Below are 27,466 nucleotides of genomic sequence, written 5' to 3' on the forward strand. Positions count from 1 at the left end.
CTCTAATGCCTACTCTAAATCCTTCCAATCTGCCCAATAAAACAGATGCTAAAGGGGCTGGCAGATGGCTCAGAGGTTAGAAACACAAACTGCTCTCAGAGAAAACCCGTTTGGTTTCCAGCACCCACAACAGGCAGTTCACAACCGAACCCTGGGGGGACCCAGAACGGTGGCCTCCAAGGGCATCTGCACTCACATGCACACACCCATCCCCCAAACAAAAGAACCCACATCACCTCCACACACATATGTGCACTAACCATGTGGAGCACACGGTTAATAACGTTCAGCACCTAGAACACTTCCTCTGTCAGTGACCTGTTTAGGAAGAGGGAACTGAGGTGCACAGCTTGGCATTTGCCACCACACCCGGGGACAGACACCGCACACTGAGTAACATCACAACCTGAAGATATATTTATTACAAACCCCATCCCAGCACATGAGGTCAACCTGCAAACACTGAACATGGACGCACAGGGGTACTGCCTTCCAATTCACCTTCAGTACTCTTGCAGGTTAACAACAGTCTTGCTGAATCACAGTAAGATTTGAGCCCAAGACCCGGGAGTAGGAAGAACCCGTTTCCAAGGATCGAGTGCCAGACCACTGTGAATTACTGTCATTTCTTCTTTTGCACGTGGCCGCAGTCATACTTGCCCCTCACAACTTTGAGTTTGACCCCAGGCAGGTCCTGGGTGCGACCACCCTCCACGAGGACCACGTGATGCTCCTGCAGGGTGTGGCCCTCCCCGGGGATGAAGCAGACAGCCTCTTTGCCTGTGCTGAGGCGGACTCGGCAGCACTTGCGGTTGGCGGAGTTGGGCTTCTTCGGCTTTCGGATGAATGTGCGCAACACCACACCCTTCAGCTGGGGCCGGCCCTCTGTGGGGCCCAGACGCTTAGGGGGTTCCTTCCGGGGGCCTAAGCGGTGCATCTGGTTCAGGGTGGCCATGGAACGGGCGGCCCAGAGCTGGGGAGCGAGGGCTAGGCCTGGAGAGACACAAGAGGGCCTACTAGGTTTCCGTATTCTAGATAGGAATCCAAGTCTAAGACTATTCAGTGGGGACAGATGGCTCGTGGTTAGAAGCACTTGTTGCTCCTGCAAAGGACGACCATTTGATTCGCAGCACCCACAGTGGTGGCTCACACACCTCTAGTTCCAGAGGATCTGACACACCCATGGGTTGCACTTACATACACACATTCATACAGGGGCTGGAAAGATACCTCAGTGGTTAAGAGCACTGGTTGCGGGCTGGCGAGATGGCTCAGAGGGTAAGAGCACTGACTGCTCTTTAATCCCAGCACTCCGGAGGCAGAGGCAGGCGGATTTCTAAGTTCGAGGCCAGCCTGGTCTACAGAGTGAGTTCCAGGACAGCCAGGGCTACACAGAGAAACCCTGTCTCGAAATACCATGTGAATGGAATACCCAATGCCTGCCTCCCTCAGAACACTGTGTACAAACCTGATGTCTGGGCAATGTCTAGGAACATAAAAGTTGTCCTCCAATGGGTGGCCCGTCTTAGAATTAGAAAAATAGCACGTGAATGAATAACTAAACTTCTTCTTCTTCTTTTTTTTTTTTTTTTTTTGGTTTTTTGAGACAGGGTTTCTCTGTGTAGCCCTGGCTGTCCTGGAACTCACTTTGTAGACCAGCCTGGCCTCGAACTCAGAAATCTGCCTGCCTCCCGAGTGCTGGGATTAAAGGTGTGCGCCACCACTAAACTTCTTAGCTTGGCCTTCTCACCTGTAGGGGGTGATCAATAAACACTGAAGGAATAAACACTACTGAGAGACACCTAAGCAGGGAGACATGCCAAGAAAGGAGCATTTGTTGGTATGATTGTTACACGGACATCGAGAGTGCACTTACACAAACTAAGACAGAATATCACCAGGCAATGCAATCTCAGGGATTCACCGCTATCGATGCAGGGGAGCCATGACTAAGACTGACTTAAACTCTAAGAACACAGGACCTTCCCACCTCCTGCCCCCTGAGCCGGGAGCGTGGTAGAAAACGCCTGTAACTCCAGAACTTGGGAGATTGAAGCGGTAGTCAGGAGGTCAAGGCCATCCTGTCTACAAAGTGATTTGGAAGTTGACCTGGACTACAGTGAAACCCTGTCTCCAAAATAGAAAAGGCACCGTGCTTAAAGATGATACCATCCGAAATCTGGCAAAAACACGCAAATGCCAGGGAGCTGTCCTCGTCCCTGTGGCCCATGCTCACTTACCACGACTGAGGGACGTGGTGAGGCCATAAAGAAGGCCGGGCCAGGACATCTCGCCGCCTGCAGCGTCCCTGTATTAGGAGAGAAGACATTCAGAAAGGAGGTTGGGACCAGAAACCCACTCTCAGAGCCTTCTAGAATCTCCTCTAAAACAGAAAGTCCCCTCGCAAATTCAGTCTCCTTCTGAGTAGGCCCCCAAGGACCCAACCGCCCTTGCCCGGATACTGGAAGGGGAAACTGAGGAGAGAGGAGAGATCTGGATCACAGATAACTGCACCCACCTCACCAACCTAGCGGGGTCGCACACACGCCAACCCCTACCTCCAGCCCCTTCCGGGGTTCCTCCTTAGTGATTGGCTAGATCTTTCCTGCGTCACTGAAGGGACGGGACAAGGATGACGATTGGACAATAACAGATTCTAGCTGAGTTCCATTTTCCTCATTGGAAGGGATTCTGAAGCCTGGGCGGGAAATCTCCTTGCGCGTCTGATTGGCTCGTCCATGATGAGTGACTTCTTGTTTCCACTCCAAGATGGCTGCGTCCATGGCGCGGCTTTGGTGGCCTTTCCTGGCTCGCCAGGGGCTCCGGTCCCGAGGACGCTGCGTGTGCAGCCAGAACCCAAGGAGGAGTTTCGCTACGGAGAAACGAGTCCGGAACCTCCTGTACGAACACGCACGAGAGGGCTACAGCGAGCTTCCCTACTTGGACATGGAGTCGGTGTGCGCATGCCCAGAAAAAGCCGCGCGCTCCCTGGAGCTCCGCAAGGGGGAGCTGCGGCCGGCCGACCTGCCTGCGATTGTGAGTGCGCTTGCGCCCTGAGGGAGCAGGATGCTTTACAGAACTGGGTTTACCAGATGCATTCCAGTTGTGGGAAAAACTACTCAACAGGAATTTGGGTTCCTTCCCAAGTTAGGCAATGTCTTGTGCATGACACCCACTTAGGTGCCAATGATCTAGGGAGAACTGAGGCCCTATTGAACGTCGTGGATGCCTTCTGTGACCTACATGCCCTTTTGCATGCATTTCATAATTCGACAGTTGGTATCTACTGTACTCCCAGAACCTAAATACCATTGTCTTCTGTACTCAAACTTCGTGCCGGGCTCACCCTTAGGCCACAAAGAAAAATGAGGAGGGAGGTGTGAATCAGAGGGAATTTTGGAGACAGAGCTTTGCATCCTGCTATAAACATCCTGATGGAGTTGAATGGATAAATACCTGCTAAACAGATATTTAAGGTATATCTGTTCATGTATTTATGATCCAGAGGTTAAGACTATGCGCCATAATTCTACCTTATAGGGAACTAAAATTGGGGGTCTCCATGCCGGTAGTGAATTCCGAATGTAATAGATGAATCTTCCCAACTCTGTTGCCTTGATAAAACACCATGAACAAAGCAACTTACAGAAGGATTTATTTTGGGCTTGGTAGGGAATGGCAGAATAGCAGCAGGTCACAGAGCAGTAAGCTGACAGCACACATCTTTAACCACAATCATGAAGCACAGACCTCAAACTAGATGCAGGACGAGGCTTTAAGCTCTCAAAGCCCACCTCCAGGAACATATTTCCTCCAGCAAGGCCACGCCTCCTAAGCCTCCCCAAACATCACCAGCCACTGATCATTTGACCATGTTCAAATGTCAGGATATGGGGGACATTTCTCATTCAGGTCACTACAGACTCTCACACCACCAGTCATTGTCAATCACTTTAGCCATATTTCAAGTTTTTGTCATGTTTAGTTTTTCACCAGTAAGCACTGGTGGCTAAGCCAAATAGGGCACTTCCTGCCAAACCTGATAACCGGAGTTCAATTTCCTGGTGGTAGGAGAAAACCAATTCTTGAGAGAATTGTCTTCTGACCCCTCATTTAAGCGCAAACACAAGAAAGTCACGTACATGCTTAATAATAGAAGAAAGGAGCCGGGCGGTGGTGGTGCACGCCTTTAATCCCAGCACTCGGGAGGCAGAGGCAGACAGATTTCTGAGTTCGAGGCCAGCCTGGTCTACAGAGTGAGTTCCAGGAAGCCAGGGCTATACAGAGAAACCCTGTCTTGTAAAAAAATAAATAAATAAATAAAAAATAATAATAATAATAGAAGAAAGGTCTGTCTGGGTGTGGTGATGAAGTACTCTGGAGGAGGAAGAGGCAGGCAGATCTTTGGTCTCCTTAGCAAGTTCCAGGGTACCCAGGACTACATAAGGAGACCTTATATTTACAGAAGAGCCTTATATTTACAGGGGAGATGGCTTAGCAGGTAAAGGTCCTTACTGCCAAGCTGACGACCTGAGTTCAATCCCTGGGAGAGAACTGACTTCGTATACTGTCTTCTGACATCCATGCTGCAGCCACACAAAGTAAATAAACAAGAAAGAAAAAGTTTAGTCACCTTTAAAGAGGTGACTTAGCCAGGCGTGTGTTAGTGCACTCAGAGAATGACAGGTTGATTACAAGTTCAAGGCCACCCTGGGCTGTACATAAATACACTGTCTTACAAAACTAAAAATAAATAAATAAATAAAAGAGTCACACTTCCATGATTTTCCGTTGGTTGGTCGTGATCATACCAACAGAAGTGGCTTCAAAGTAAACTGGGAAATGCATTGATTCAGGGCAACTGTGTGCCCACCCCAGCTTCTGGGTGTCATAGTGCTAATGGGAGAAGAGAGTGCCCCTCCCCCACTGCCATCCAGGTGCCTGGCAGAGGAGACTTCAGAGCAGTGGCCATTTCACTGTGGTGTTCTCCCACAGATCTCCACGTGGCAGGAGTTGAGGCAGCTTCGAGAGCAGATCCGGAGCCTGGAGGCAGAGAAGGAGGCTGTGGCAGAGGCAGTGCGGGCCCTGCTGGTGAGTGAGCATGGGGAACAGGGGTCCTGCGTTCACCGGGTTAGGCCAGAGGCAGCTAGGATGCCTCTCTGTCTGGGAATAACAGGAAACCCAATGAAAAGGGCTTGAATCATGTAGACAGTTGTTACCTAATAAAGCAAGCCACCCAGGCCTGATGTTCCTAGGCTGATAAATTAGCTCTCTTCAGCATCTCCAACCAGATTCTCTGTGTGCCCAACTTCAGTGCATAGATCGGACCCCATCCCAGTCCCAAGATGGCTGCCAGCAGGTCAGAGACAAGGTCTACCTCCAGGTCTTTTCCAAGAGCAAGGAGACCATTCCCTAAGTAGAAGCCCCTCTTGTTGCCAGAGCTCAGACACCCATGACAGTCATCAGCAGGATGGTAAGTCACTGTTGCTAGCTTAGGGCCAGTGTCCCTGCTCCTGAACTGAAAGCTGTCTAGAGAGGGACAACCTGAATGAGGTCTGTGAGGAGGAGAGAGGAGAGCACCTGGCTTCTTAACCTTCCCCCACCCACCAGCCCCCTTTTTACCAGAAACACCTCACATTTCTTACATGTTTGATTGGTAACTAGTTTACATCATTGTGCATACAGAAACCTGTACTGTTGCTGATTTTTTTTGTAACCCTAATATTCAGTTAAAGTGCCCCATATAGAGTCCACAGTTCAACATTTACAAAGCTTGATAACCAGTAGCACTCACACAGATGGCTTAGTAGGGTCCTAAAGGTGTTGGTGGCACACAGCTGTAATCCCAGCATCTGGCAGGTAGAGGTCAGAGGATCAGGAGTTCCGTATCCTTAGCTTCGGTCTTAGGCACTGTTGTGTTGCCGTGAGGAGATCCAGCAGGTACTTAACTGGGGACTGGCGTAGGGTTTTGGAAGGTTAGTCTGTTGTCATCATGGCGGGAAGCAGACAGGCATGGATGGCCGGTGCAGTGGCTGAGAGCTTTAGATTGTGATCCTCATCCCGCTGGCAGGGAGCAGACACTAGGCCTGCTGTGTGCTCTTGATACTTCGGAGCCCACGCCCAGTGGCATATCTTCCCCCAAGTCTGTGCCTACTCTAACAAAGCCAAACTTCCTAATCCTTTCAAACAGTGCATCACCTGGGGACTAAGCATGAAAACAGGAGAGCTATTGGGTCTGTTCTCCTTAAAATAACCACAGCTACATATCAGGTTCCAGGCCAGGCTGTCCTATGTGATTCCCCCAAAGGTCGTTTAAAATAATGACAGACAGGGACCGGAGAGATGGCTCAGTGGTTAAGAGCACTGGCTACTGTGAACTCAGAGGTCCTGAGTTCAATTCCCAGCAACCGCATGGTGGCTCACAACCATCTGTACTAAGATCTAATGCCCCCTTCTTCTGGCCTATGCAGATAGAGCACTCATGTACATGAAATACATAAATTAATCTTTAAAAAAAAAAAAAAAACAAGGAAAAATCCTAGCTGGGAGGTGGTGGCGCACACCTTTAATCCCAGAGCTCGGGAGGCAGAGACAGGCAGACCTCTGAGTTCCAGGCCAGCCTGATCTACAGAGCAATCTCCAGGACATCCAGGGCTACACAGAGAAACCCTGTCTCAAACAAAAAACAAAAACAAAAAAGCTCAAGAAAGAGAGATGGTCCAGCAGCTCTTGTAGACTTGAGTTTGGTTCTCAGTGCCTATGCCTGGTGTTCATACCCTAAGTCTAGCTCCAGTTCTGACACCTCCTCTGGCCTCCAAGGGCATACACACACGCATACGCACACGCACATACACACACACACACACAAGTAGAGCCAGGAATGTCTCTGGGTGGTTTAATGTTACCTACCTTGCACAAGGCCCAAAGTTTAAACCCAAATGCACAAAGAAAGTAGCCATGTAAAATAAAGAGGTGTGCTCCACACAGCCCCCCTCTTCCCCTCACAGAGGGAACAGTTCATTCACAGCGCTGGGTATCATTCCTGTTACATCACGTTGCCACCTTGTGGCTTCACCAGCAGAGAGCCTGCGGCAGGGTGGGAGGTTCAGATGTCATGCTCCTCTTTGAACTCTGACCTCTGCTGCCTCTACTCTGGACCCCCACGTGCATTACCTAATCACCTTCTCCCCTTTCTTCTCCACCAGGCAAACCAAGACAGTGACCAAGTGCAGAAGGTACTCAGGGCCCCGACGTCTGCACCGTCAGTGGGGCGGGCAGGGAGGGTGCCATGTTGGCCACAATTCTAATCCAGGCAGGGTTAGGGGAAGCAAGAGAAAGTTCCAGTTAGCTAGACCTGAGCATTGTTTGCCTGATCTTGCCAAACTGAGAGGAAAGAAATGGTGGGTGTTTCCATGGGGTCCTGCCAGCAAAGATAAGTCATGCTGGTAGAGGTATGCCCGACTCTCCCCCAGGGTAACCCTCTGCCCTGTCTAGGACCCCCAATATCAGGGCCTGCGGGCCCGAGGCCGGGAGATCCGGAAGCAGCTCACACCCTTGTACCCCCAAGAGACCCAGCTAGAGGAGCAGCTGTACCAGCAGGCACTGAGGCTGCCCAACCAGACCCACCCAGACACGGTAAAGGCCGTTCAGCTGCCAGGGACACTGGGCATCCAGGCTGTCTCCTTCCCTCTGACACACTCCTCTTCCCACAGCCTGTGGGGGACGAGAGCCAGGCTAGAGTGGTCCGTGTGGTGGGTGAAAAGCCGGGTAAGTCACACCCCAGGGCTCAGGGTGCCTGGGAGCTCAGGCTGGGAGTGGGGCATGGCAGGTCTTTGGGTCAGGGTAGGGCTTGGGGGTGTAGCTGGAACAGCCCTTCAGACTTGAGCGGAGGCTGCGACTCCTTGCCCTTCCTTCACTGGGCAGCCCACCCTGTCACGGTGACCGCCTGCCTGGCTGCCTCTCTCTTTTCTTACTTGCTTTGCTTTGGTCCCCATTCTCGGGGGCTTTTCTTCCTAGCCCCCATGTGTGTGTCCACTCTCTGTCTGATCTCCTTCCCTTCTCTCATCTCTCTCATCCATTTCCTTCTCTTTTTCCTTCCTTCCTCTCACCTCCCTCTCTTCCCTCCCTTCTCTCTGCTTCTCTTATTCCCTTCCCTTCCCCCATGAGCCTCTCTCTCTCCTCCCGGCTCTCCGATTCATCTTTCTTTCTCTCTTACCCCATCGCATTCCATCTACAACCAGCTTTCTCCTTCCAACCCCGAGGCCACCTGGAAATTGGCGAGAAACTGGACATCATCCGGCAGAAGTGAGCTCCCAACACCCCCATTCTCCCCAGACCTCTCCCCTCCCCCCCCTTAGCCCATCATCCCCACACTAACAGCTGGCAGCCCTAACAGCTGGCAGCTAGCTTCTCTCCTGCAGCCTTAGGGCACAAGGTGGAATGCCAGGGCTGGGCCCACCCAGCATGAATATTTAATGCCCGGCCCGCCTGTCATCTGGGCCTCTCTGTCCCCTGGGTACACGAGCCCTTTCCCCACGCACCCTGGCCCGTAGGCACTGCTGGTTTGTCTGCCTGTCTGTCTCTAGGCGCCTGTCTCACGTGTCTGGCCACCGGTCCTATTACCTGCGTGGGGCAGGAGCCCTCTTACAGCACGGCCTGGTCAACTTCACCCTCAGCAAGCTTGTCAGCAGGGTATGGTCTACCTGAGGACCTGCTTGGACAGGGTGGCACCGGTACCAAGCTTAGACAGGTTAAGGATGCTCCAGGGGGCTAGGAGCATAGCTCAGTTAACTGGGAAAGCACTTGCCTGGCAAGTATAAGGCCCTGGCTCCCATTCCCTGGAACATATCCATACCCAGAGAGATAGTAGCACATACTTATCCAGCACTGGAGAATCAAAACTTCAAGGCTGACACGGGCAACATGGGAAAACTCTGTCTCAAAATAATTGATTAATTAATTAATTAATTAATTAAAAAGCCAAAGAGGCCGGTGTGCTGCAGTCTCAGCATCGGCGTATGTTATCAACACGTTGATTCCTATGCCCTCTGCACTAGGGGGACGCTATTATTATGCCCTCTTTTGAGATGGGAAAATTGAGGCTTGAATGGAGCTAGGAGCTTGGCCGAGAGCCTGCACTTGTAATCAGTACCCCCACTTCCTGCTGCAGGGTTGGGGGCACCTGAGGAACACAGTGTCCACTGAGGCCAGGAGTCTGTGCCATCAAAGTTGATGACTTGCTAGTCACGGTGGGGACGTCACAGTCTTTCAGGTTTTCTTTTCTGTTGTTCTTTTTGGTTTTTTGATTTTTGTTTTTGTTTGTTTGAGACAGAGTCTGACTTTGTAACCTTAGCTGGTAGCCTGGAGCACCCTATGTAGACCAGGCTGGCCTCAAACTCAGAGATCTGCCTACCTCTAACCTCTGACATTCTGGGGTTAAAGGCATTCGCCAAAACAGATTTTCTGATGGCGCTGGGAAGGCTTCGAGCGGGGAAGGGACATGTTAGGGCTGAACTTCTCTTAGTGGCGCCCCCAGCTGCCCTCTGCGGGTGAACTGCGGGGAAAGCAGGGTGCTCGCAGCAGGAGAACCCCAATAACAGGGACCCAGGACTCAGGCTTCTGTAGTTTCTTCCGCAGAGGGATGGACTGTGGACTGGCAGGGCAGCCACTGTCTCCCTCCCTGGGTTGATTCCCGTCTCCTCTCTGCAGGGCTTCACCCCCATGACGGTCCCAGACCTTCTGAGAGGAGCTGTGTTTGTGAGTGAGACCCGAGTGACGGGGCCCCTTCTCCTTGAGGAGACCACCCTGGGCTAGGTCATGGAAGTCAGTCACAGTGTGGGAGAGCAAAGCAGTTCCAGATGCTTCTAGAGGAACATCTGGGATGGCAGCCTCAGAATTAGGGAGGCCCAGGGCCTAGCAAACACAGAAGTGGATGATCACAGTCAGCTATTGGATGGGTCACACGGCCCCTAATGGAGGAGCTAGAGAAATTACCCAAGGAGCTATAGGGAACTGCAACCCTATAGGTGGAACAACAATATGAACTAACCAGTACCCGGGAGCTCTTGTCTTTAGCTGCATATGTATCAAAAGATGGCCTAGTCGGCCATCACTGCAAAGAGAGGCCCATTGGACTTGCAAACTTTATATGCCCCAGTACAGGGGAACGCCAGGGCCAAAAAGGGGGAGTGGGTGAGTAGGGGATTGGGGGGGGGTGGGTATGGGGGACCTTTGGGATAGCATTGAAAATGTAAATGAGGAAAATACCTAAAAAAAAAAAGAGGGAGGCCAAGGTTACCCCATCACCTGACCCCTGCAAACCTTCCCCCAGGAAGGCTGTGGAATGACACCAAATGCCAACCCATCCCAGATTTACAATATTGACCCCTCTCGCTTCGAAGACCTTAACCTGGCCGGGACGGCAGAGGTGGGGCTGGCAGGTGAGCAGTTGCCTGGGGGATGCAGGGAGGACAGCTCCCTGCAGGGGACAGACAACAACCCTGGGGACTAACATATCCAGTGGTGTAGGCTGCCAGAAACCGGTACTCTGACTGGGGTTCTACTTGAAATCTCACTGACTTCCTGTGGGTAATGGCAGCCCTGGCTGACCCCATCCTGCCTCTTTCTCCTCCCAGGATACTTCATGGACCACTCTGTAGCTTTCAGGGACCTTCCAGTCAGGTGATGCCCATTTCCTTTAATGCTAGACCCCCATTGGTAGGTAGCATCTACCCTGCCTGACCCAATCTCCCATCTTCCTACTAGGATGGTCTGTGCCAGCACCTGCTACCGGGCAGAGACAGACACTGGGAAGGAGCCTTGGGGACTGTACCGAGTCCATCACTTCACTAAGGTGAGTAGTGTAGGCCTGGCTGGCGTGCACAGGTCCCCTCCACCACCCAGGACCTCCTGACCCAGTATCCTGTCCTGTTCCAGGTGGAGATGTTTGGGGTGACAGGCCCTGGGCTGGAGCAGAGCTCGCAGCTGTTGGATGAGTTCCTGTCTCTGCAGGTGGAGATCTTGACGGAGCTGGGCTTGCACTTCCGGTGCGGAGATGAAACTGGGTGGGACTGGTAGGGGTTGGGGGCTGGGAGAGTGGGGTTGACTGGGCTGGCCTACCACCTGCTCCTATCCCCTAGGTGAGGCCTCTGGGCTGTATAGTTTCTGTCTGTGCATTATTTTGTTTTATATACGAGTGTCAAGCCAGGCAATGGTGGCGCACGCTTTTAATCCCAGCACTTGGGAGGCAGAGGCAGGCGGATTTCTGAGTTCAAGGCCAACCTGGTCTACAAAGTGAGTTCTAGGACAGCCAGGGCTACACAGAGAAACCCTGTCTGGAAAAAAAACAAAAACAAAAACAAAAAAAGAGTGTCAAAAGCATGGGAATTAAAGCTGCCACACACACACACACACACACACACACAACCAAGCTCCCAGTCTTTAGAGTTTGGTCCAAGAGACCTCATTGTCCTCCCGGGTAAAGCAGGGGTGCAGAAGGGAGGCATCAGTTATCACAAGGCCCACTTGTTCTACAGGACAGACAGACAGACAGCTTTACTGAGGGCTGAGGAAGGCCACCTTTTACCCAGGTGTCTCACTGCAAAACACAAACAAACAAAACAAAACAAAACTCTGAGAGTATGCAACCAGGTGGCATGTCTCACACCGGTAATCTCAACACTTTAGAGTCCATGGCAGGATTTCCATGAGTTCAAAACCAACCTGAGCTATAGAGTGGAAGCCTGTCTCAAAATGAAACAGAAATAAAACAGAAAAGGCTTAGTGTCATGGCGCACACTTAGAATCCAAGCACGAGGGAGGCTGAGGCAGAAGGATTGCTATGAGTTTGAGGCCAGCCTGGAGTACATGAGACCTTGTTTCAAAGGAAGCAGAAAACTAGCTCAGAAAAGTGCCTGCCGTGGAAGCAGGAGGACCTCAGTTCTGATCCCCAGCACCCACATAGCAGCTGGGGGAAGGTGAGCATCAGGGCCCAGTGCTGCAGAGGCAGGAACAGCGCCCTGGAGCTCGCTGCCCAGCCTGTCCACAGCGCCCTGGAGCTCGCTGCCCAGCCTGTCCACAGCGCCCTGGAGCTCGCTGCCCAGCCTGTCCACAGCGCCCTGGAGCTCGCTGCCCAGCCTGTCCACAGCGCCCTGGAGCTCGCTGCCCAGCCTGTCCACAGCGCCCTGGAGCTCGCTGCCCAGCCTGTCCACAGCGCCCTGGAGCTTGCTGCCCAGCCTGTCTAGTGGAATCAGTGGGCACACACACACAGCATCCAGAGATGCACACCTACAATTTGTGATCTACAACTCCAGCACTTGGGATCCAGATCCTATTCAAAGCCATCCTCAGCTAAAGTCTAAGCCAGCCTGGGCTGCATGAGACCCTATCTCAAAAAAAGAAAAAGACAGACAGACAGACAGACAAAGGGAAAAGGCCAGTTAGAACTCCAAAACTGGAGGTACTGCTCTAGACCATAAGAATGGTAGGGTGAGTGCCCACAGACGTCTGCATGGCTGTCTTTCCTTTTCACCTTGGCCTTCTCTTCTGTCTCCTGTGGGTACCACCTCCCCAGCTGCTGGTTCTCCTCTTCCACTGTGTTCTTATCCCTTTCCCTCCTTTTTGGTTGCTGCCGCCACCACCTCCCCCTCCTCCTTCCCCCTCCTCCTTCCTTTCCTTCCCCCTCCTCCTCCTTCTCCCTCCTCCTCCTCTCTACTTCCTCCTCCTCCCCCCTTCCTCCTCCTTCCCCCTCCTCCTTCCTCTCTACTTCCTCCTCCTCCCCCTTCCTTCTCCTCCTCCTCCCCCTTTCCTCCTCCTCCCCCTTCCTCCTCTTCCCCCTTCCTCCTCCTTCCCCCTCCTCCTCCTCCCCTTCCTCCTCCCTCCTTCTCCTCCCCCTCCTCCCCCCTCCTCCTCCTCCTTCCCCTCCTCCCCCCTCCTTTACATCCTTCTCCTTTATCCAATGACTTTTACCCTGTCTTTTTTTTTTACCTTGGCCTCAGGGTACTGGACATGCCCACCCAGGAACTGGGCCTTCCTGCTTATCGCAAGTTCGACATTGAGGCCTGGATGCCTGGCCGAGGCCGCTATGGAGAGGTAAGAGGCCTGGCCTAGTGGGCACATTTGATAAGACACTGGAGGATGGGCCTGTCCCCCAAGACAGACCCTCAATCACTCCTGTTCCAGGTCACCAGTGCCTCCAACTGCACAGACTTCCAGAGCCGCCGCCTGTACATCATGTTTGAGACAGAGACCGGGGAGCTGCAGTTCGCACACACGGTAAGGACCACGCTGAATCTTCACCTTCCCATCCCAGGGCCAGGATGGAATCAGAGCCTGGCCCTGAGCATGCGCTTCTTCCAGGTGAATGCCACCGCTTGTGCTGTTCCCCGAGTCCTCATTGCCCTCCTGGAAAGCAATCAGCAAAAGGTGAGAGAGCCCCCAAGTCTGGAATCTTAGGTTTGGTGGGAGGACTGCAGGTTCAAGGCCTGCCTGGGCAACTTAATAAAAACCTATCTCAAGTTAAAAAGTAAAAGAGGCCGGGCGTGGTGGCGCACGCCTTTAATCCCAGCACTCGGGAGGCAGAGACAGGCGTATTTCTGAGTTCGAGGCTAGCCTGGTCTACAGAGTGAGTTCCAGGACAGCCAGGGCTACACAGAGAAACCCTGTCTCGAAAAACCAAAAAAAAAAAAAAAAGTAAAAGAGGACCAGGGGTGTGGCTCGGTGGTAAAACACCTGTCAGGAATCTCACTCACTGAGGAGCTGGGGGCGTGGCTCAGTGGTAGAGCCCCTGCCTAGAATCCCCCAGTGGGGGGCTGGGGGCGTGGCTCAGTGGTAGAGCCCCTGCCTAGAATCCCCCAGTGGGGGGCTGGGGGCGTGGCTCAGTTGTAGATCCCCTGCCTAGAATCTCCCAGTGAGGAGCTGGGGGCGGGGCTCAGTGGTAGAGCCCCAGCCTAGAATCCCCTAGTGAGGGGCTGGGGGCGTGGCTCAGTGGCAGGGCCCCTGCTTAGAATACCCCAGGGAGGGGCTGGGGTGCAGCCCAGTAGTTAAGAGTTTGTATGGCATGGAGAACACTCTGGGCTCAGTTGGTACCAAAAAGAGGAGGGAAACAGTGAGGGTCTGAGACTTCCACCAGCAGCTGGTGGGGGAGCTGGAGGAAGGGTAGCATCCTAACAACCGCTCTGTCGCCAGGATGGTTCAGTCCTCGTGCCCGCCGCTCTCCAGCCCTACCTAGGCACGGACCGGATCACAGCCCCTACCCATGTGCCTCTCCAGTACATCGGCCCCAATCAGCCTCAGAAGCCCAGGCTCCCCGGCCAGTCTGCCACCAGATGACAGCTGTCTGCTCCAGAGGCTGGCGTTCTAGAGACCCCTGATACTTAGAGACTTTCCCCTGTAGCTGGTCCTGATGTCTCTGTAGGTGTCACCTCCCCTCCTGGACTCCTGAGTCTACTGTCCCTTCCCTGCCAGTGAATTATTGTCAGTGATCCCTCTACCATTGAGGCTGTCAGCCAGAGGCACGGCTCAGCCTGTGGGCCGGAAGAAGGCCGTCCCAGCTTCTTCTTCCCACCTCAGTGCGGAGCAGAATGGCCACAATAAATGGTCGTGAGAACAGAGTCTTCTGGATCCATGAGCACAGGAAGTGCTGGCTGACTGCTTTCATTGCTAAATCAATCGTCAAAGAGGCTGTGGCTGCCTAGGGGCTCCCCAGGGATGCCAGGATCTCTCCCTTCCTCTGGAATAAGGCCATCACCCTCTGATGGCTCCCTCAAACTGAGCCAACTTTATCCTTCTCCTCCACTCATGGTCCCCGACTCTGGTGCTGTCCATAGTGTCACACTCATGGCCGCTGACGCAGGCCCCTTTGCCTGCACTAGCTCAACCCTGGTGGATTGTGCTCAGCATCTTGAGCAGCTCCAGCCACCTTCAGGCTGTCCTCCGTGGTTTTCCACCTCCAGTGGGTTAGCAAACCTGAGGTTTCACCTTCAGAATGTTCTAGAATCTGCCAGTTGCCCTCTCCTTCCTCAGCCCTATTCTTTATCTGGCCACTTCCCCCACCCTCCACCCCCACCTGGGTAGTCACAAGAGATTCCCCAGAATTCCAAATGTCACACAGTCACATAAACAAACTCTCTGCAGCTGACAAAATCACACCCCTGCTAGAGCACAGGGCAAATCATAGCTGCTGCAGACAGTCCAAAGCAGCCCCGTGTCCCACACCTGGGATCAAAACAAAAATATGTCCCTATTGCTCTGTTTTTTGTGGTGGTGGTGGTGAGACTCTGTCTTAACATAAGGAGCTGGAGAGGTGGCTCAGCAGTTGAGAGCATCCACCCTCTGCTCTTTCCAAGGACTCAAGTTCAGTGTCCAGTAGCCATGCCTGATGGCCCACACAGTCCAGCTCCAGCTGCTCAGAGGCCCCCCCCCCCCCCGGTCTGGACTCCATGTCACCTGCACTCACATGTGTACATACCCACCGCCACATACACACAAATGTTTTTAAAAAGAACGTTGCAGCCGGGCAGTGGTGGCACATGCCTTTAATCCCAGCACTTTGGAGGCAAAGGCAAGTGGATTTCTGAGTTCGAGGCCAGCCTGGTCTACAGAATGAGTTCCAGGACTACACAGAGAAACCCTGTCTCAAAAACAACAATGGAGTTGGAGAGATCGCTCAGTGGTTAAGAGCACTGACTGCTCTTCTAGAGGTCCTGAGTTCAAATCCCAGCAGCCACATGGTGGCTCACAACCGTCTGTAATGGGATCCAATGCCCTCTTCTGGTGTGACTGAAGACAGCTACAGTGTACTCATATAAGTAAAATAAATAAACTTAAAAAAAAAAAGCCATAAAACTTTCTTTAAAAAACAACAACAACAAAAAAGAGAAGGCTGCAGCTAGCCGAGGCTGTCTCCAGTAAGACCCTGTCTCAAAGAAAGAAAACCAGATTACTGGATATTATCTGTGGTGGCTCACATTTTGTATTCCCAGCATTTTGGAAGCTAAGGCAGGAGGATTGCCACAAATTGGAGGCCAGCCTGGGCTATATAGAAAGACCCTGTCTTTAAGAGGAAAAAAAAAAAAAAAAAGGAAAGGCAGGCAGGCAGGCAGAAGAGTTACTTAGGACTTGGTTGGTGGCTTGTGGAGAAAAGTGCTGTGCTAGCATGACAAGTGCTGTGCTAGCCTGACCTTACTTCAGACCCTTGGAAGCCACACAAAAGCTGTGTGCTCTTGTAACCCAAGCACTAAGTGGATAGTTGGATCCCAGGAGCTTCCTAGTTAACTGTGCTATCCCAAAAGTCTAGCTCCAAGTCAATGAGAGACCCTGTTTCAAAAAATAAAGAGCAACACGGGAAGACACTTGCCATTGACTTCCGGTCTCCACACGTGCATACACCACACCACACAAGCAGTCCTGGCGTGCCATGCAGTCCTGTGAAGTTCCCAGCACCGCCCAAGCACCACCCCTCACATATTTCATCCTCACCCAAAAGCGCTGGAGTGGATTTTCACCAAAATCTAAGAAAGCGTCTTAAGCAATTGTCCCAGCACTGAGCAGCTGGTGGGTTCTGGAGCAGGGACTTGGGCCAGAAGGAACTCCCACCTCTGGGGGAGCAGATTTAGAAGGATCCACTTTCCAGATGAGGAGAAAGAGCCGAGAAAAAGAGAGTTGCCCAGCTCCCACGTGAGTCTCTGAGGAGACCCTCCCCAGCCCGTGCTCCTGAGCCAGAAGCCCAGAGGGGTGCATGCTTAAGTGTCGGTTCCTATGAATAATTGAGGTTCCTAGAGTGCCCCACAGCTGTCCCCTCTCCCTGAGCCGGGGGGGGGGGGTTAATGACGTCATCCCCCCTTGCGGGGGTGGGGGGGGCACTACACCTGGGTTATAAGGCGCTAGCACTGGCTGGCTGCCCGGCAGAAAGGTCCCGGGTCCGGACTCCCCACCATGCTGCTTCGTGTAACCACCTCTGCAGCGCTGCTGCTGCTGCCTCTGCCCCCGCTGCTGGCATTGCTGCTCGGGGCTGGTGAGTCCAGGGCCCACAGAGGGATCGGGTGGCAGGGAAGTACACCTGAGGTCGGGCTATAGGTGGACAGCTGAGGGGTACAAGGGAACAGCACACCTGGCAGGTGCCGGTCCCCGGGCGGGCTGTGGACCGAGGTGCCGGTGGTGGGGGAGGGTGGGAGAGTTGGGATCAGTACCATGAACAGCACCCGTTTTCTCCCATCATAGCCTCTTCAGCTCCATTGATGCCCAGACCCTCCAAGGAGGAGGTGAGCAGACTCCTTTCTTGCCCTCCCCTTCCCGTTGGGTCCCTTCTGCCCAACTTCTCGCTGGATTCCCACCTCTTTTGATCCCGTAGCCACTCTTTTCCCAAATCCCCTGCCCTTGCCCTCTCTCTGACCGTTCATCCTTGCCCCCAGCTAACCCGCTGTCTAGCAGAGGTGGTCATGGAGGTGCTGACACTGGGCCAGGCCCAGCGGGGCCCCTGCACAGCTCTGCTCCACAAAGGTAGGGATGCTCCAGTTGCCCTCAGAACCCCAAGATCCCTTTCCTACCTCCCTACTAGCCCGCAGTGCATGGTGGAAGGGTTCCCTGGCCTGGGTTAGTGTGTGTGGTACTACTCACAGCCCCAACTGTGGTTCAAGAACCTGGTTCCCTTGAAGCTCGCTGCAGGACAGGGACTGAGCAGAGAACATTTGCAGCCCATGGCTCCCCCTCAGTGCTAAGCAGTTCCCTTCATAATGTCAGGAAGGACTCAACTCTCCAGGACAGTTTCCCGAAGAGCATCCTATCTTTTCCCTGCCAGAGATATTTGAGACAGAGCCCCATAGCTGTGTGTCCCCTGAGGAGAAGAAGTTGCTGGGTGAGGACTTCAACCAGCAGGAGTCTGGAAAGATGAGGTCCAGCCAGGAGATAAGGGATGAGGAAGAGGAGGACGAAGCAGAGAGGACCCACAAGTCTGGGGTGCAGGAACAGGCAGTCCACACGAAGCTCCACAGCCAGCTTCACCAGGAGGAAGAAGAGGAGGAAAAGGAAGAAGAGGAGAAGAGCATGCCGGGGAAGACCTCTGAGCATGTGTGGAAGCAACATCCAGAGGGAGGCCTCCAGAAGCGGGTGGCTGAGAAGGCTAGCGATGAGGAGACGGCCCAGTTTCAGGAGGAGGGAAAGGGCATGCAGCTCCTGGGCGGAGGCCGAAATCTGTGGCAGGGGGCCGGGAGGGTCGGAGGAGAGAGGCGTGAAGAGTCCTCGAAGCATAGCCACCACCTGGAGCAGCCTGGCACCAAGGCTAAGCAAGAGGAAGAGGCAGAGGAGGAAGAGGCTTTGGAGCAGGAGGTGAGTGGAGAGGGCACTCCAAGGCTCCAAGGGAGTCTCCTGGTGCTGAACTGCACAATGTGAAATCTGCCATGATGTGGGTCAGAGCAGCCAAGTGTGCACCAGGACTAGGGAGCAATGCCCGAGCAGGGACGGTGACCAGGAAGACACGCTAAGTACACAAAAGCACTAGAGTTAGCCACCATTATCTGTACCAAGCGAGTCAGCTCCCACTGAAGCTAGCAGCTGCTCTCTGGTTCACAACGCTAGTGTCAGAGGCCACTGACTAGGCTCTGCCAAGGTGAATGTCCCAGCAAGATGGCTCAGTGGGTACAGACGCCTGCTGCCAAGTCTTGCTGCCTTGGGTTCAATTCCTAGATCCCAGGTGGTGGATGGAGAGGACTGACCCCCACAGGTAGTCTTCTGACCTCTCCACACATGCTGGGGTGCGCGTGGGCGGGCACGCGCGCGCACACACACACACACACACACACACACCCTAAGTAAATGTGTAAACATTTTTTGTTTTTGTAATTATGGGCTGAGAGATGGTTTAACAGTTTAACAGTCCCTTCCAGAGGACCCCGCTTCAATCCCAGGATCCACATGGTGACTCTGTAACTCCCATTTCCAGGGGATCATATGCCCTCTTCTGGCCTCCCTGGGCAGACATGTGATATAAAGGCAGGCAAACACCAATTTTTAAAAGTTAATTATCACCTCAGTTGGGAGCAGCAATCAAAATAGCCATCGCTTCACAAATGGTCCGCTTAGGGCTAGGCACACAGGTTCATGGTAGAACGTATGACTAGCATGCGCAGGCTGTGGATTCACTTCTAGTGTTGCTACATAAACCAGCTGTGACGACACACATCTCTGGTCCCAGCACTCACAAAGATCCAGAGAACAACGTGGCAGGCAGGCTGTGTGAACCGCCATGCCGCTCAGGTGGGCAAGCAGAGCTTTGGGCCTTGTAGAAGCAAGGATGGTGGTCCTCACTGACTATGACACACAGCTAGGACAGGATGTCAGGCCAAGCATATGAAGTGGCAGAGCTGCTATTCACAGTGGCCATCGAGGTGGTAACCATACTTCTGATCTCCCCCAGGAACACGATGTGGAGCGGCTGGAGCGCATGCAGGAGCAGTTAAAGAAGGCTACCGCCATGCTAGGGGAGGCTCTCGGGAGGGAAGGCTGACCCCACGCCACTCCTTCCCCACACTCCCTGAGGCTCAGGACTGTTGACCTCAGAGCCTCCTTTCACCGGGCATTCTGCTCCACTTCCAACTGGTAGGGACTGGAAGCAAGGATGTGCCTGAGAACCAAGCCTGAGAGAAGCCTATGGGCAGGGGCTGGGCTCCGGCTGACTCAGGACCCCGCCCACCCCTCCATCCCTGAGTGAATAAAGCACAAAGCAAAGCACCCGGGCTCGCATCACACTTCGGCTCTGGAGGGTCGGGACCTGAAATAAGCAGGAAGGCAGGGTCAGTCTGGGCTCTGGTTGTCAGGTCTGCAATTTTATTAAGTTGGAAATTATATTAATATTAGCACTTAAGTCAGGCAGGGTTGGGGTCATCAGGAAGAGGTTTGGATGCCGGGGAAGGCGGTTGTCGGTTTTGGCTCCTGCCACTGTGAACCACGATGTCATCATATTCATCCTGGGAACAGAGAGGGGTAGCACAGGGTCAGGCAGCTGCCACCTTGCCCACTACCCGGGTCACAGCACCCAAAGAATGGGTGTCACCGTGAAGCCAGTGTTCTCACTCTCAGCACACCATACTGGTGGCCACGGCTCCGCGCTGCTTTCTCCCACCACTGCATGGCTCTTCTCCCCGAGCTCCCATCTCACCCACCCCTGCCTGGGTGGGCTGTCCCCTGGGTTCTTCAGTAATGCTCCCCCTCACCACTGGCTGAGGTCTTTCCCTACCATCAAGTGATCTAGACACTCTAACCGAGGTCACCAACCTACACCGCTCTCCATCTGCTGCTCCCAACGTCACTCCCCACATAGGGTCTCACCATGCACCCCTTGCTGGCCTCAAACTCACATCCACTGCCTCTGCCTCCTGAATCCTGGGATCCTAGGCTAAAGGTGTGTGTCACATGACAGATGGCCTTAGCTGTCCAGCTGCCACTGCCACCCTTGCCCAAGTCTATGACTGTTCCCCACATCTCCTCGTGTGTCCCTCCTCTGGATTCCCCGACAGTATCCATCCGGTTAGGTTTTCTCGTTGCTGGTTTACCCCGACCCTCCAGCTGGGGTACCCACTCCCAACTCACGCCCTCATCTCTGTTGTCACTGTCACTGTCGCTGCCGCTGCTGCTGCAAGGGCTAAGCTTATCGTCCTCGTCCTCAGGTTCAGGGGCCCCATGTGCACGGAGGAGGCGGGCAAGGATGGGGTTGGGCCGGAGCAGGGCACTGCCAAGCGGGGTGCGGCCCCCATACATGCGGGCGGTGGGGTCAGCACCGGCTTTCAGGAGAAGTTCCAGCACGCTGGCTGCCTGGGCTTCTACTGCCAGGTGCAGAGGGGTCCGGCCACACGTAGGCTCCTGCAGGATGTGCCAGAGAGGTCAGTGAGACTGAAGAGAGGACAGTGCCTTCCCCACACTGGCCCACCACAGTGTCTTACCGGTTTATTGAGGTCGGCTCCGGCATCCCTGAGCAGCCGGACCATCTCTGCATCTTTGTGGATGACAGCTACATGGAGTGGGGTATGGCCTGGGAACAGAGCAATTGGTGTCAGATGATGAGGTAAGAAGCCTTGGCTCAGGCTAGAGAGATGGCTCAGCGGTTTAGAGCACTGACTGCTCTTCTGAAGGTCCTAAGTTCAAATCCCAGAAACACATGGTGGCTCACAACCACCGGTAATGAGCTCTGACGTCCTCTTCTGGTGCATCTGAAAACAGCTACAGTGTACTTAACATATAATATAATAAATAAACCTTTAAAAAAAAAAAAAAAAGAGAAGCCTTGGCTCTGTGTTCATCCTAGGAAAGGGCCATGTGAGCTAAGGATGCCAATATGTCAGGTCCCAGGGCTGGCTTCTCAAGTCCTTCCTAGGTATGCATACAGGCTCCTGAATTCCAGGTGCAAGCCTAAGTCTGCTGTGTCTGGGATCTACAGGGCATGAGACCGGGGACTCTAAATGAAAGCACACGCACATGATCTGTGGATCAAGCCGCCAAATCTTTGATCTTCCTCCACAAAGAGCAGAGGCCTGACCAGCATGCACAGCCCTTGAGTTCCAGCCCCAGCACCATAAATAAAACAAAAGATACAGTGACAATAACAGTAAAAGTCCCCAAAAGGGCCTGGGGCTCAGGACTCTGGCTATCAGATGACCTCAGTCTATTCATGAGGCGGGGCTGAGAGGGTAACCCGCATCCTCTGCCCCTGGCTGGGGACATGGGATGGATCCTCTCATCATGGTCAGGCTGGGCTGGTGGCTCATACTCGGGAACAATTCTGGAGGGAAGTCACCTTGCAGATGGGTAGCCCTGGTTTAACCACTGTATCCTGGCATCTCTGGACCTGTGGCTGACAGGTCTGGGTTATAAGTGGTCTGACGTCTAGACCTGTGGGAGAGGGGCCTTGTACGTCCAATTCTTAGTACTCCTGAGACTGTGTGGAGGGCCTTAGTCCAGATGCTAGGATTTACGGAGCCTAGGGATGACTTCCCAAGGAGCTAGTTTTGCTTTGAGGGTTTTTTGAGACAGGGCCTGAATTTGACCTCATGATGTTTCTGCCACCCAAGTGCTGGGACTGGGTGTTTGTTTGAGATGGGGTCTCCTGTAACCTAGACTGGCCTCAAACTAGCTAGCACCAAGGATGACCTTGAACTCCTGATCCTCTGGCTTCCAGAGACTGGTATTATAGGCATACACCAAGCTGTTTATGCCGGGGATTGAACCTAGGGCTTTACGTATGCCAGATGAGCACTCCACCAACCAGGGTATGTCTGAGGCCATTGGCTACAACTCAGGTTGGGTGAGAGGAGCTGGGAGCCTGGGACTGGCCAGGAGCTCACATCTTCCCCAAGGCCTGGGGCTCTCACCATCATAGTTTTCAGCTTCTAGTTGTAGCCTCCAGTCTTCATCACGCGGCTCCTCTTCGTTCTCTGGGTTGGGTTGGGAATCCACGGCAGCAGGGGCATGGCTGGTGTCTGGGGTACAGTCCTGGCTCTGAGTGAGGTAGGTATCTGAGGCATCTCTTGGGTGGCTGGGACGGGGCTGGAGCAGTACGCACGCGCACGTGTGTGCCCTGACCCGGCAGGCCAAGTGCAATGCCGTGTGGCCCCCTCTCTCAGCCACCAACACTCCTGCACCGGCTGCATACAACTTCTCTACTGTAGATGCCTCCCCAAGGATGGCTGCTAGATGCAGGGCTGTCTACAGGGATAGAGAGAAGGGGTTAGTTAGGGCCACGCTGACAATCCTGGACCCACCCGGCTCCCTACAGCACACATCCCCATGGCTCACTTGGCCTAGGTCATTCTGCAGGTCAAGGTACTCGGTGCCGGCGGAGAAGCCCAGGAGGAAATCCAGGAAGGGCTCATGCTGATGAATCACAGCCAAGTGCAGGGCTCTGAGGACAAAAGGCAGAGGTCAGTGTCACAGAGTGTCTACTGTGTGCTACAAACTGTGGCCACGGTGGAAACCTGTCAGTGTTCCGGAGAGTCGAGGGCAGAAGCTAATCTAGCACTTTGTCTGGCTGCTCCGTGTTCTGAGCTAAGATAGGGTCTTCATAAGTGGCCCACACTGACCTTGAGTTCAAGCCCTCCCACCTCAGCCTCCTGAGTAGCTCGGCTGACAAGCCAGGGGAATCCATAGACTTAGTGATTTCAATAGCTCTCGTCACCAATAGGCCCAGCTACCAAATTTGTTTCACCTGTGTTAACTAAGTAACATAATCAGTGTAGTAGCTCTAATTCCAGCATCCGGGAAACCTGAGGCAGGAGGATTGTTAGTTCAAGGCCAGACTGGGCTACATGGTGAGTTCCAGAGCAGCAGGGTTAAAAACTAAATAATGAGATTCGATCACACACACATACAGAAATGCTGGGCATGGCGGCCCATGTGAGAGAGGCAAAAGCGGTGGATCTCTGAGAATCCCAGGCTAGCCTGATCTGCATGGTGAGCTCCTGGTCAGCTAGGGCTACACTGTGAGACCTGTCTCAAATAATAATACGGTAATAAAGTGAGGTACAATCGAGGTAGACAGCCAGTATGGATCTCTGTCCTCCACACATAAACATACACATACACACAGACAAGCTGGATACGATGGCTCTCACCACACACATACACAGACACACACACACACACACACACACACACACACACACACTCAGTGTAGCTCTAAGAACAGACCTTCAAATTACATAAAGCAAAAGCTAACAAGGAGAAGAAGCAACAGACGAATCCATAGGTGTGGTAACTTCACTAGGTCTCTGTCACCAACTGTTCCAACAAGTAGGAAAGCAGGAGCAAATGAACGGCAGGGCTCTGTGGTGGCTGCTGCCCTGTCTTTGCAGTCATGAGGACTGAACCTAAGGTAGCTTGCATGCAGGGACGCTGGCTGCCACTGAGCTACCTGCTATTGGTTCCCCTCATTTTGAAGTAGGGCCTCGCTGTGAATGTCCCCAGCCTGGACTTGAATTCACTCTATTCCTCGGCAGGTCCTGACCTTGAGCTCCTCCTGCCTCAATCTTCTTTGTAGCTGGAATCACACGCCCAGCTTTGAACAACACTGCTAACCAACATTCCCTCTAAGTCACACGTTGTCAAAATGAATTCCACCGGCACACAGTTCCCGAGAGCACTCGCCCAGCACTCAGAAGGCCCTGGGTCTGATGGCCAGCGCTGCAAGAGAAAAACTAGAGACCGCAAATCAGACAAAACATGTTCTCTGCCCGCAGTAAAATGAAATTTAAAGCTGGTAACAGAGAGATCTGGAAACTCCTCCAAGCGTGAAAAATGAACATACTTCTTCATAACCTACTGGCCAAAGGAGAAACCAAGAGAAATTAGAAAATATACTCATTTATGCAAAAATAAAAACACAATATATCAGAAGTTCTCCAGAGGGAATATTTACAGCATTCCAAGCACATTAGAAAAGAAGAGAGATGAGCTGGGCAGTGGCTTGCTTGGTAGACTGCTAGCTTAGCGTGCATAAGAACCTGGGATCAATCCCAACTCTGCATAAACCAGGCACGCACCACCTTGCCCGGAATTCCAGGCAGGAAGACCAAGAGTAGGGTAGGGTAGGAGCAATGGCTTAGCAGTTAAGAACACTTGTTGCTGCCGGGCAGTGGTGGCGCACGCCTTTAATCCCAGCACTTGGGAGGCAGAGGCAGGCGGATTTCTGAGTTCGAGGCCAGCCTGGTCTACAAAGTGAGTTCCAGGACAGCCAGGGCCATACAGAAAAACCCTGTCTCAAAAAAACAAAAAACACTTGTTGCTCTTGCAGAAGACCCCGGTTTGATTTTCAGCACCTACATTGTGGCTCATAGCCATCCCTAACTCCAGTTCCAGGGGATCCAACATTTATACACATAAAGTAAAATTATTTGGGAAGCAGGGGCAGACATATCTCTGAGTTCAACGTCAGTCTGCTCTACATAGAGAATTCCAGGACAGCCAAGGCTACACAGAGAAACCCAATCTCAAAAAACCAAAAATAAATAAAATAAACCAAAGAAAAATTTCATAATGTGTAGACAGAATCTCTTATAGGCAACACCTGTCAATAAAAAAGCAAACGGCCAATGAGCTGAAGCAGGAAATAGGAGGTGGGACACTGGCAGGAAAAGAAAGGATTCTGGGAAATAGTGAGAGAATAAAAGGAGACACAGGGAGAGACACTGGAGGAGTCACTGAGAGAGACACCGAGAAAGACGATGCTAAGGAAGAAGCAGGCCCGAGACTGAAGGAAAACATAGAATGATTTAAATGGGTTAAATAAGTTATGTGTTAGCTATGGAATGGGCCAAAGCTTGTAGCCAAGGCATTTATTAATAAATAGTTAATGCCAGAGTCCTTATTGTTGGGAATTAAGTGGCCGGAAGAAAAAAAAAAAAGGATTCATTTTTTTTTACAGTAGTGTTCAAGGCTAGCCTGGGCTACATAGTGAGACACTGACTTAAAAGGGGGGTGGGGTTGGAGGCTGGGAAATGTTTTGCTAAGTAAAGCACAGTGACCTTAGTTTAGAACCCACATAAGAAAAAGCTGGGTGTGATTGTAAGTATTTATAGTCCCAACACTAGGGAGGAGAACCCTGGAATGGAGCACAGTGGTGCGCGCCTTTGATCCCAGCACTCCGGAGGCAGAGGCAGGTGGATGAGTTTGAGGCCAGCTTGGTTTACATAGTGAGTTCCAGGCCAGCCACCCTGTCTCAAAGAGGAAGAGGAGGGTAGAGAGCAAGAGATGACCGCTGAGGCTCTCAGGCCAGCTAGTCTAGCCTACGTGCTCAGTGCAGCCCAAGGTTGCCCTCTAGTCCACACACACACACACACACACACACTCCCCAGGCGGGATGTAGTGATACCCACTTGGGAGCTGAAAGCAGGAGAATGAAATGTTCAAAGCTATCCTCAGCTACAAAGTAACCTCAAGGCTAGCCTGGGCTACATGAGACCGTCAAACACAAACAATCGAGAAAGGAAGGGGGAGGATAAAGAAAGCACAAAAACCAGACCCAAAGTAACCAGAGGGAAATAATAAAGGAACAGGAACCAACAAAGTAGAAAGTGAAAACTAAGGCAACTACTCCTGGCTCTTTAAGATGAGTGTTTGTTGGGTTCCCCTCATGGGTCAGGCACTGAGTCACTGGGCATACGCAATAAGCACAAAGGACAAGAAAATCCCGGGTACAATCCCTTAATGCACGCCGTCACCACAACCATCCCTTCTCCCCAGCTTATCTACTAATCAACATTTCCTACTCTTTAACCTTTTTTCAGTCACCCTCTCCTCCTTTTCCTCTTCCCTCCTTTTTGATACTGGGTCCTTCCAGGCTGTCCTCGGACTAGTGATCCTCCTGCCTCAGCCCCTCGAGTGCCAGAATGACAAGTGTGTACCATCACACTCAGCTAAACTAAAACCAGGGATTGGAAGGTGGTAGTTTGGGAGAAGCATTTGGCTAACAGATGAATCTAGCCTCATAGAATAGAGTTTCTACATCTTATGTAGCTCTGGCTGGCAGGGAACTCAATCAGGTGGCCTCAAATTCACAGAGATCCACCTGCCTTTGCCTTCCAAGTGCTGTGAGAGCCATGACACCCACCAGCTCAATTTCTTAACTGCAGGGTCAATACTGGACGTGTCAGCTTCAGAGACTCAGGGCCAAGAACTAGTTTTGAAATCAAAATCTGGCTTATACAAGAATAGCCAAAGACCAAAGACTACATCTGGAAGTAAGAGGTAAGAAGATGTGGGAACTAGAGTGGTCGGAAAGGTTCAGATCCGATTTGGGGATCAGGAGCTCAAATTTATAGAGTTCAAAAAAGGTGAGACACTTGACTGTGTGAAAGCGTACCAGTCTCACAATTTAGTGTTTGGGGGTTAAGGGCCAGGAAGTCCAGCATCGGAAATCAAGAGTTAGGAACGAGACGATACGAAGTCACAGGAATCGTAGGCTAAAGGGGACTCAGGTAAGATCCCAGGGCTCAGTCTAGTAATTTAAGGTTTACTCACGTGTCCCCATCCTCAGTGACGTAGCCAAAGACTAAGGGCGCCCACGACAGCTCTGGGCCAAGCTCTGCGCCCAGACCTGGTCCTCCGGGAGCCGCTGCGTCGGGACCTAGAGAGCCCAGGCCGCTGTCGCACCATTCATCGGCATCCGCAGTTTTCCCCAAGCACGCGACCCCGGCCATGGCCCCAGCCACCTCGGGTGGCCCCCTGTGGTCGCCTGCCTGTCGCTGGGCTCTGCGATGAGCTCCAGTGCTTCCGCCCTATCGGGAATTCCCCAACACGCCCCCTCATATACCCAATCAAAATGTTTTAAATAGCTACACCCCGCCCCTGTACTGCACCACAGCCAATCAGAAAAATGAGGTGGACATTCGCTCGCTGAGTTTCCCCACATTTTCCAGACGCCCTTTATCAATATGGCCGCCGGCGCCAGGCTTTTTGGGATTTGTAGTTTGATAACATGAGAGGCACA

At 52.7% G+C, this 27,466-nt stretch overlaps 4 protein-coding genes across 12 annotated transcripts; 2 read left to right on the forward strand and 2 right to left on the reverse strand.

Moving 5' to 3' along the window:
* Positions 1-394: 394 nt before the first annotated feature.
* Mrps12 (mitochondrial ribosomal protein S12) lies at positions 395-2,575 on the reverse strand. 4 transcript variants are annotated; one of them, NM_001360252.1, is made up of 3 exons: positions 2,559-2,575; positions 2,241-2,308; positions 395-993 (listed from the first exon to the last, which is right to left on the reverse strand). In NM_001360252.1, the coding sequence occupies exons 2-3, from the start codon at positions 2,287-2,289 to the stop codon at positions 623-625; spliced, it is 420 nt and encodes a 139-aa protein (NP_001347181.1). In that variant the 5' UTR covers positions 2,290-2,308; positions 2,559-2,575; the 3' UTR covers positions 395-622. The 4 variants fall into 4 exon arrangements, with proteins under 4 accessions (NP_001347181.1, NP_036015.1, NP_001347179.1 ...); NM_011885.5 differs by having other exon boundaries at positions 2,519-2,575; NM_001360250.1 differs by having other exon boundaries at positions 2,241-2,575.
* A 135-nt stretch (positions 2,576-2,710) lies between these two features.
* Sars2 (seryl-aminoacyl-tRNA synthetase 2) lies at positions 2,711-14,633 on the forward strand. 4 transcript variants are annotated; one of them, XR_003946566.1, is made up of 16 exons: positions 2,713-3,036; positions 4,996-5,091; positions 7,206-7,235; positions 7,495-7,635; positions 7,713-7,767; positions 8,241-8,304; positions 8,586-8,691; positions 9,709-9,756; positions 10,335-10,439; positions 10,635-10,680; positions 10,765-10,852; positions 10,936-11,045; positions 12,996-13,089; positions 13,180-13,272; positions 13,357-13,422; positions 14,185-14,626. XR_003946566.1 is itself a non-coding variant. In NM_023637.3 (16 exons), the coding sequence occupies exons 1-16, from the start codon at positions 2,770-2,772 to the stop codon at positions 14,326-14,328; spliced, it is 1,557 nt and encodes a 518-aa protein (NP_076126.2). In that variant the 5' UTR covers positions 2,722-2,769; the 3' UTR covers positions 14,329-14,633. The 4 variants fall into 4 exon arrangements, 3 of the variants coding, with proteins under 3 accessions (XP_006540438.1, NP_076126.2, XP_006540439.1); NM_023637.3 differs by having other exon boundaries at positions 2,722-3,036; positions 10,331-10,439; positions 14,185-14,633; XM_006540376.2 differs by lacking the exons at positions 2,713-3,036; positions 4,996-5,091; positions 7,206-7,235; ... (2 more) ...; positions 8,241-8,304; positions 8,586-8,691 and adding an exon at positions 9,209-9,271 and having other exon boundaries at positions 10,331-10,439.
* A 1,439-nt stretch (positions 14,634-16,072) lies between these two features.
* On the forward strand, positions 16,073-19,719 carry Ccer2 (coiled-coil glutamate-rich protein 2). 2 transcript variants are annotated; one of them, XM_006539435.4, is made up of 5 exons: positions 16,073-16,674; positions 17,218-17,258; positions 17,409-17,496; positions 17,795-18,321; positions 19,409-19,719. In XM_006539435.4, exons 2-5 carry the CDS (start codon positions 17,235-17,237, stop codon positions 19,496-19,498), a joined length of 729 nt encoding a protein of 242 aa, XP_006539498.1. In that variant the 5' UTR covers positions 16,073-16,674; positions 17,218-17,234; the 3' UTR covers positions 19,499-19,719. The 2 variants fall into 2 exon arrangements, with proteins under 2 accessions (XP_006539498.1, NP_001182020.1); NM_001195091.1 differs by lacking the exon at positions 16,073-16,674 and adding an exon at positions 16,928-17,011.
* Positions 19,005-27,398, reverse strand: Nfkbib (nuclear factor of kappa light polypeptide gene enhancer in B cells inhibitor, beta). Of its 2 annotated transcripts, NM_010908.5 has the most exons (7): positions 26,998-27,398; positions 22,780-22,885; positions 22,356-22,689; positions 20,931-21,019; positions 20,581-20,850; positions 19,852-19,958; positions 19,005-19,762 (listed from the first exon to the last, which is right to left on the reverse strand). In NM_010908.5, the coding sequence occupies exons 1-6, from the start codon at positions 27,174-27,176 to the stop codon at positions 19,857-19,859; spliced, it is 1,080 nt and encodes a 359-aa protein (NP_035038.2). In that variant the 5' UTR covers positions 27,177-27,398; the 3' UTR covers positions 19,005-19,762; positions 19,852-19,856. The 2 variants fall into 2 exon arrangements, with proteins under 2 accessions (NP_035038.2, NP_001293151.1); NM_001306222.1 differs by lacking the exon at positions 19,005-19,762 and having other exon boundaries at positions 19,792-19,958.
* Between the last annotated feature and the right edge of the window lie 68 nt (positions 27,399-27,466).

The sequence above is a fragment of the Mus musculus genome, chromosome 7, assembly GCF_000001635.26.
Source record: "Mus musculus strain C57BL/6J chromosome 7, GRCm38.p6 C57BL/6J".
NCBI classification, from domain to species: Eukaryota; Metazoa; Chordata; class Mammalia; order Rodentia; family Muridae; genus Mus; species Mus musculus.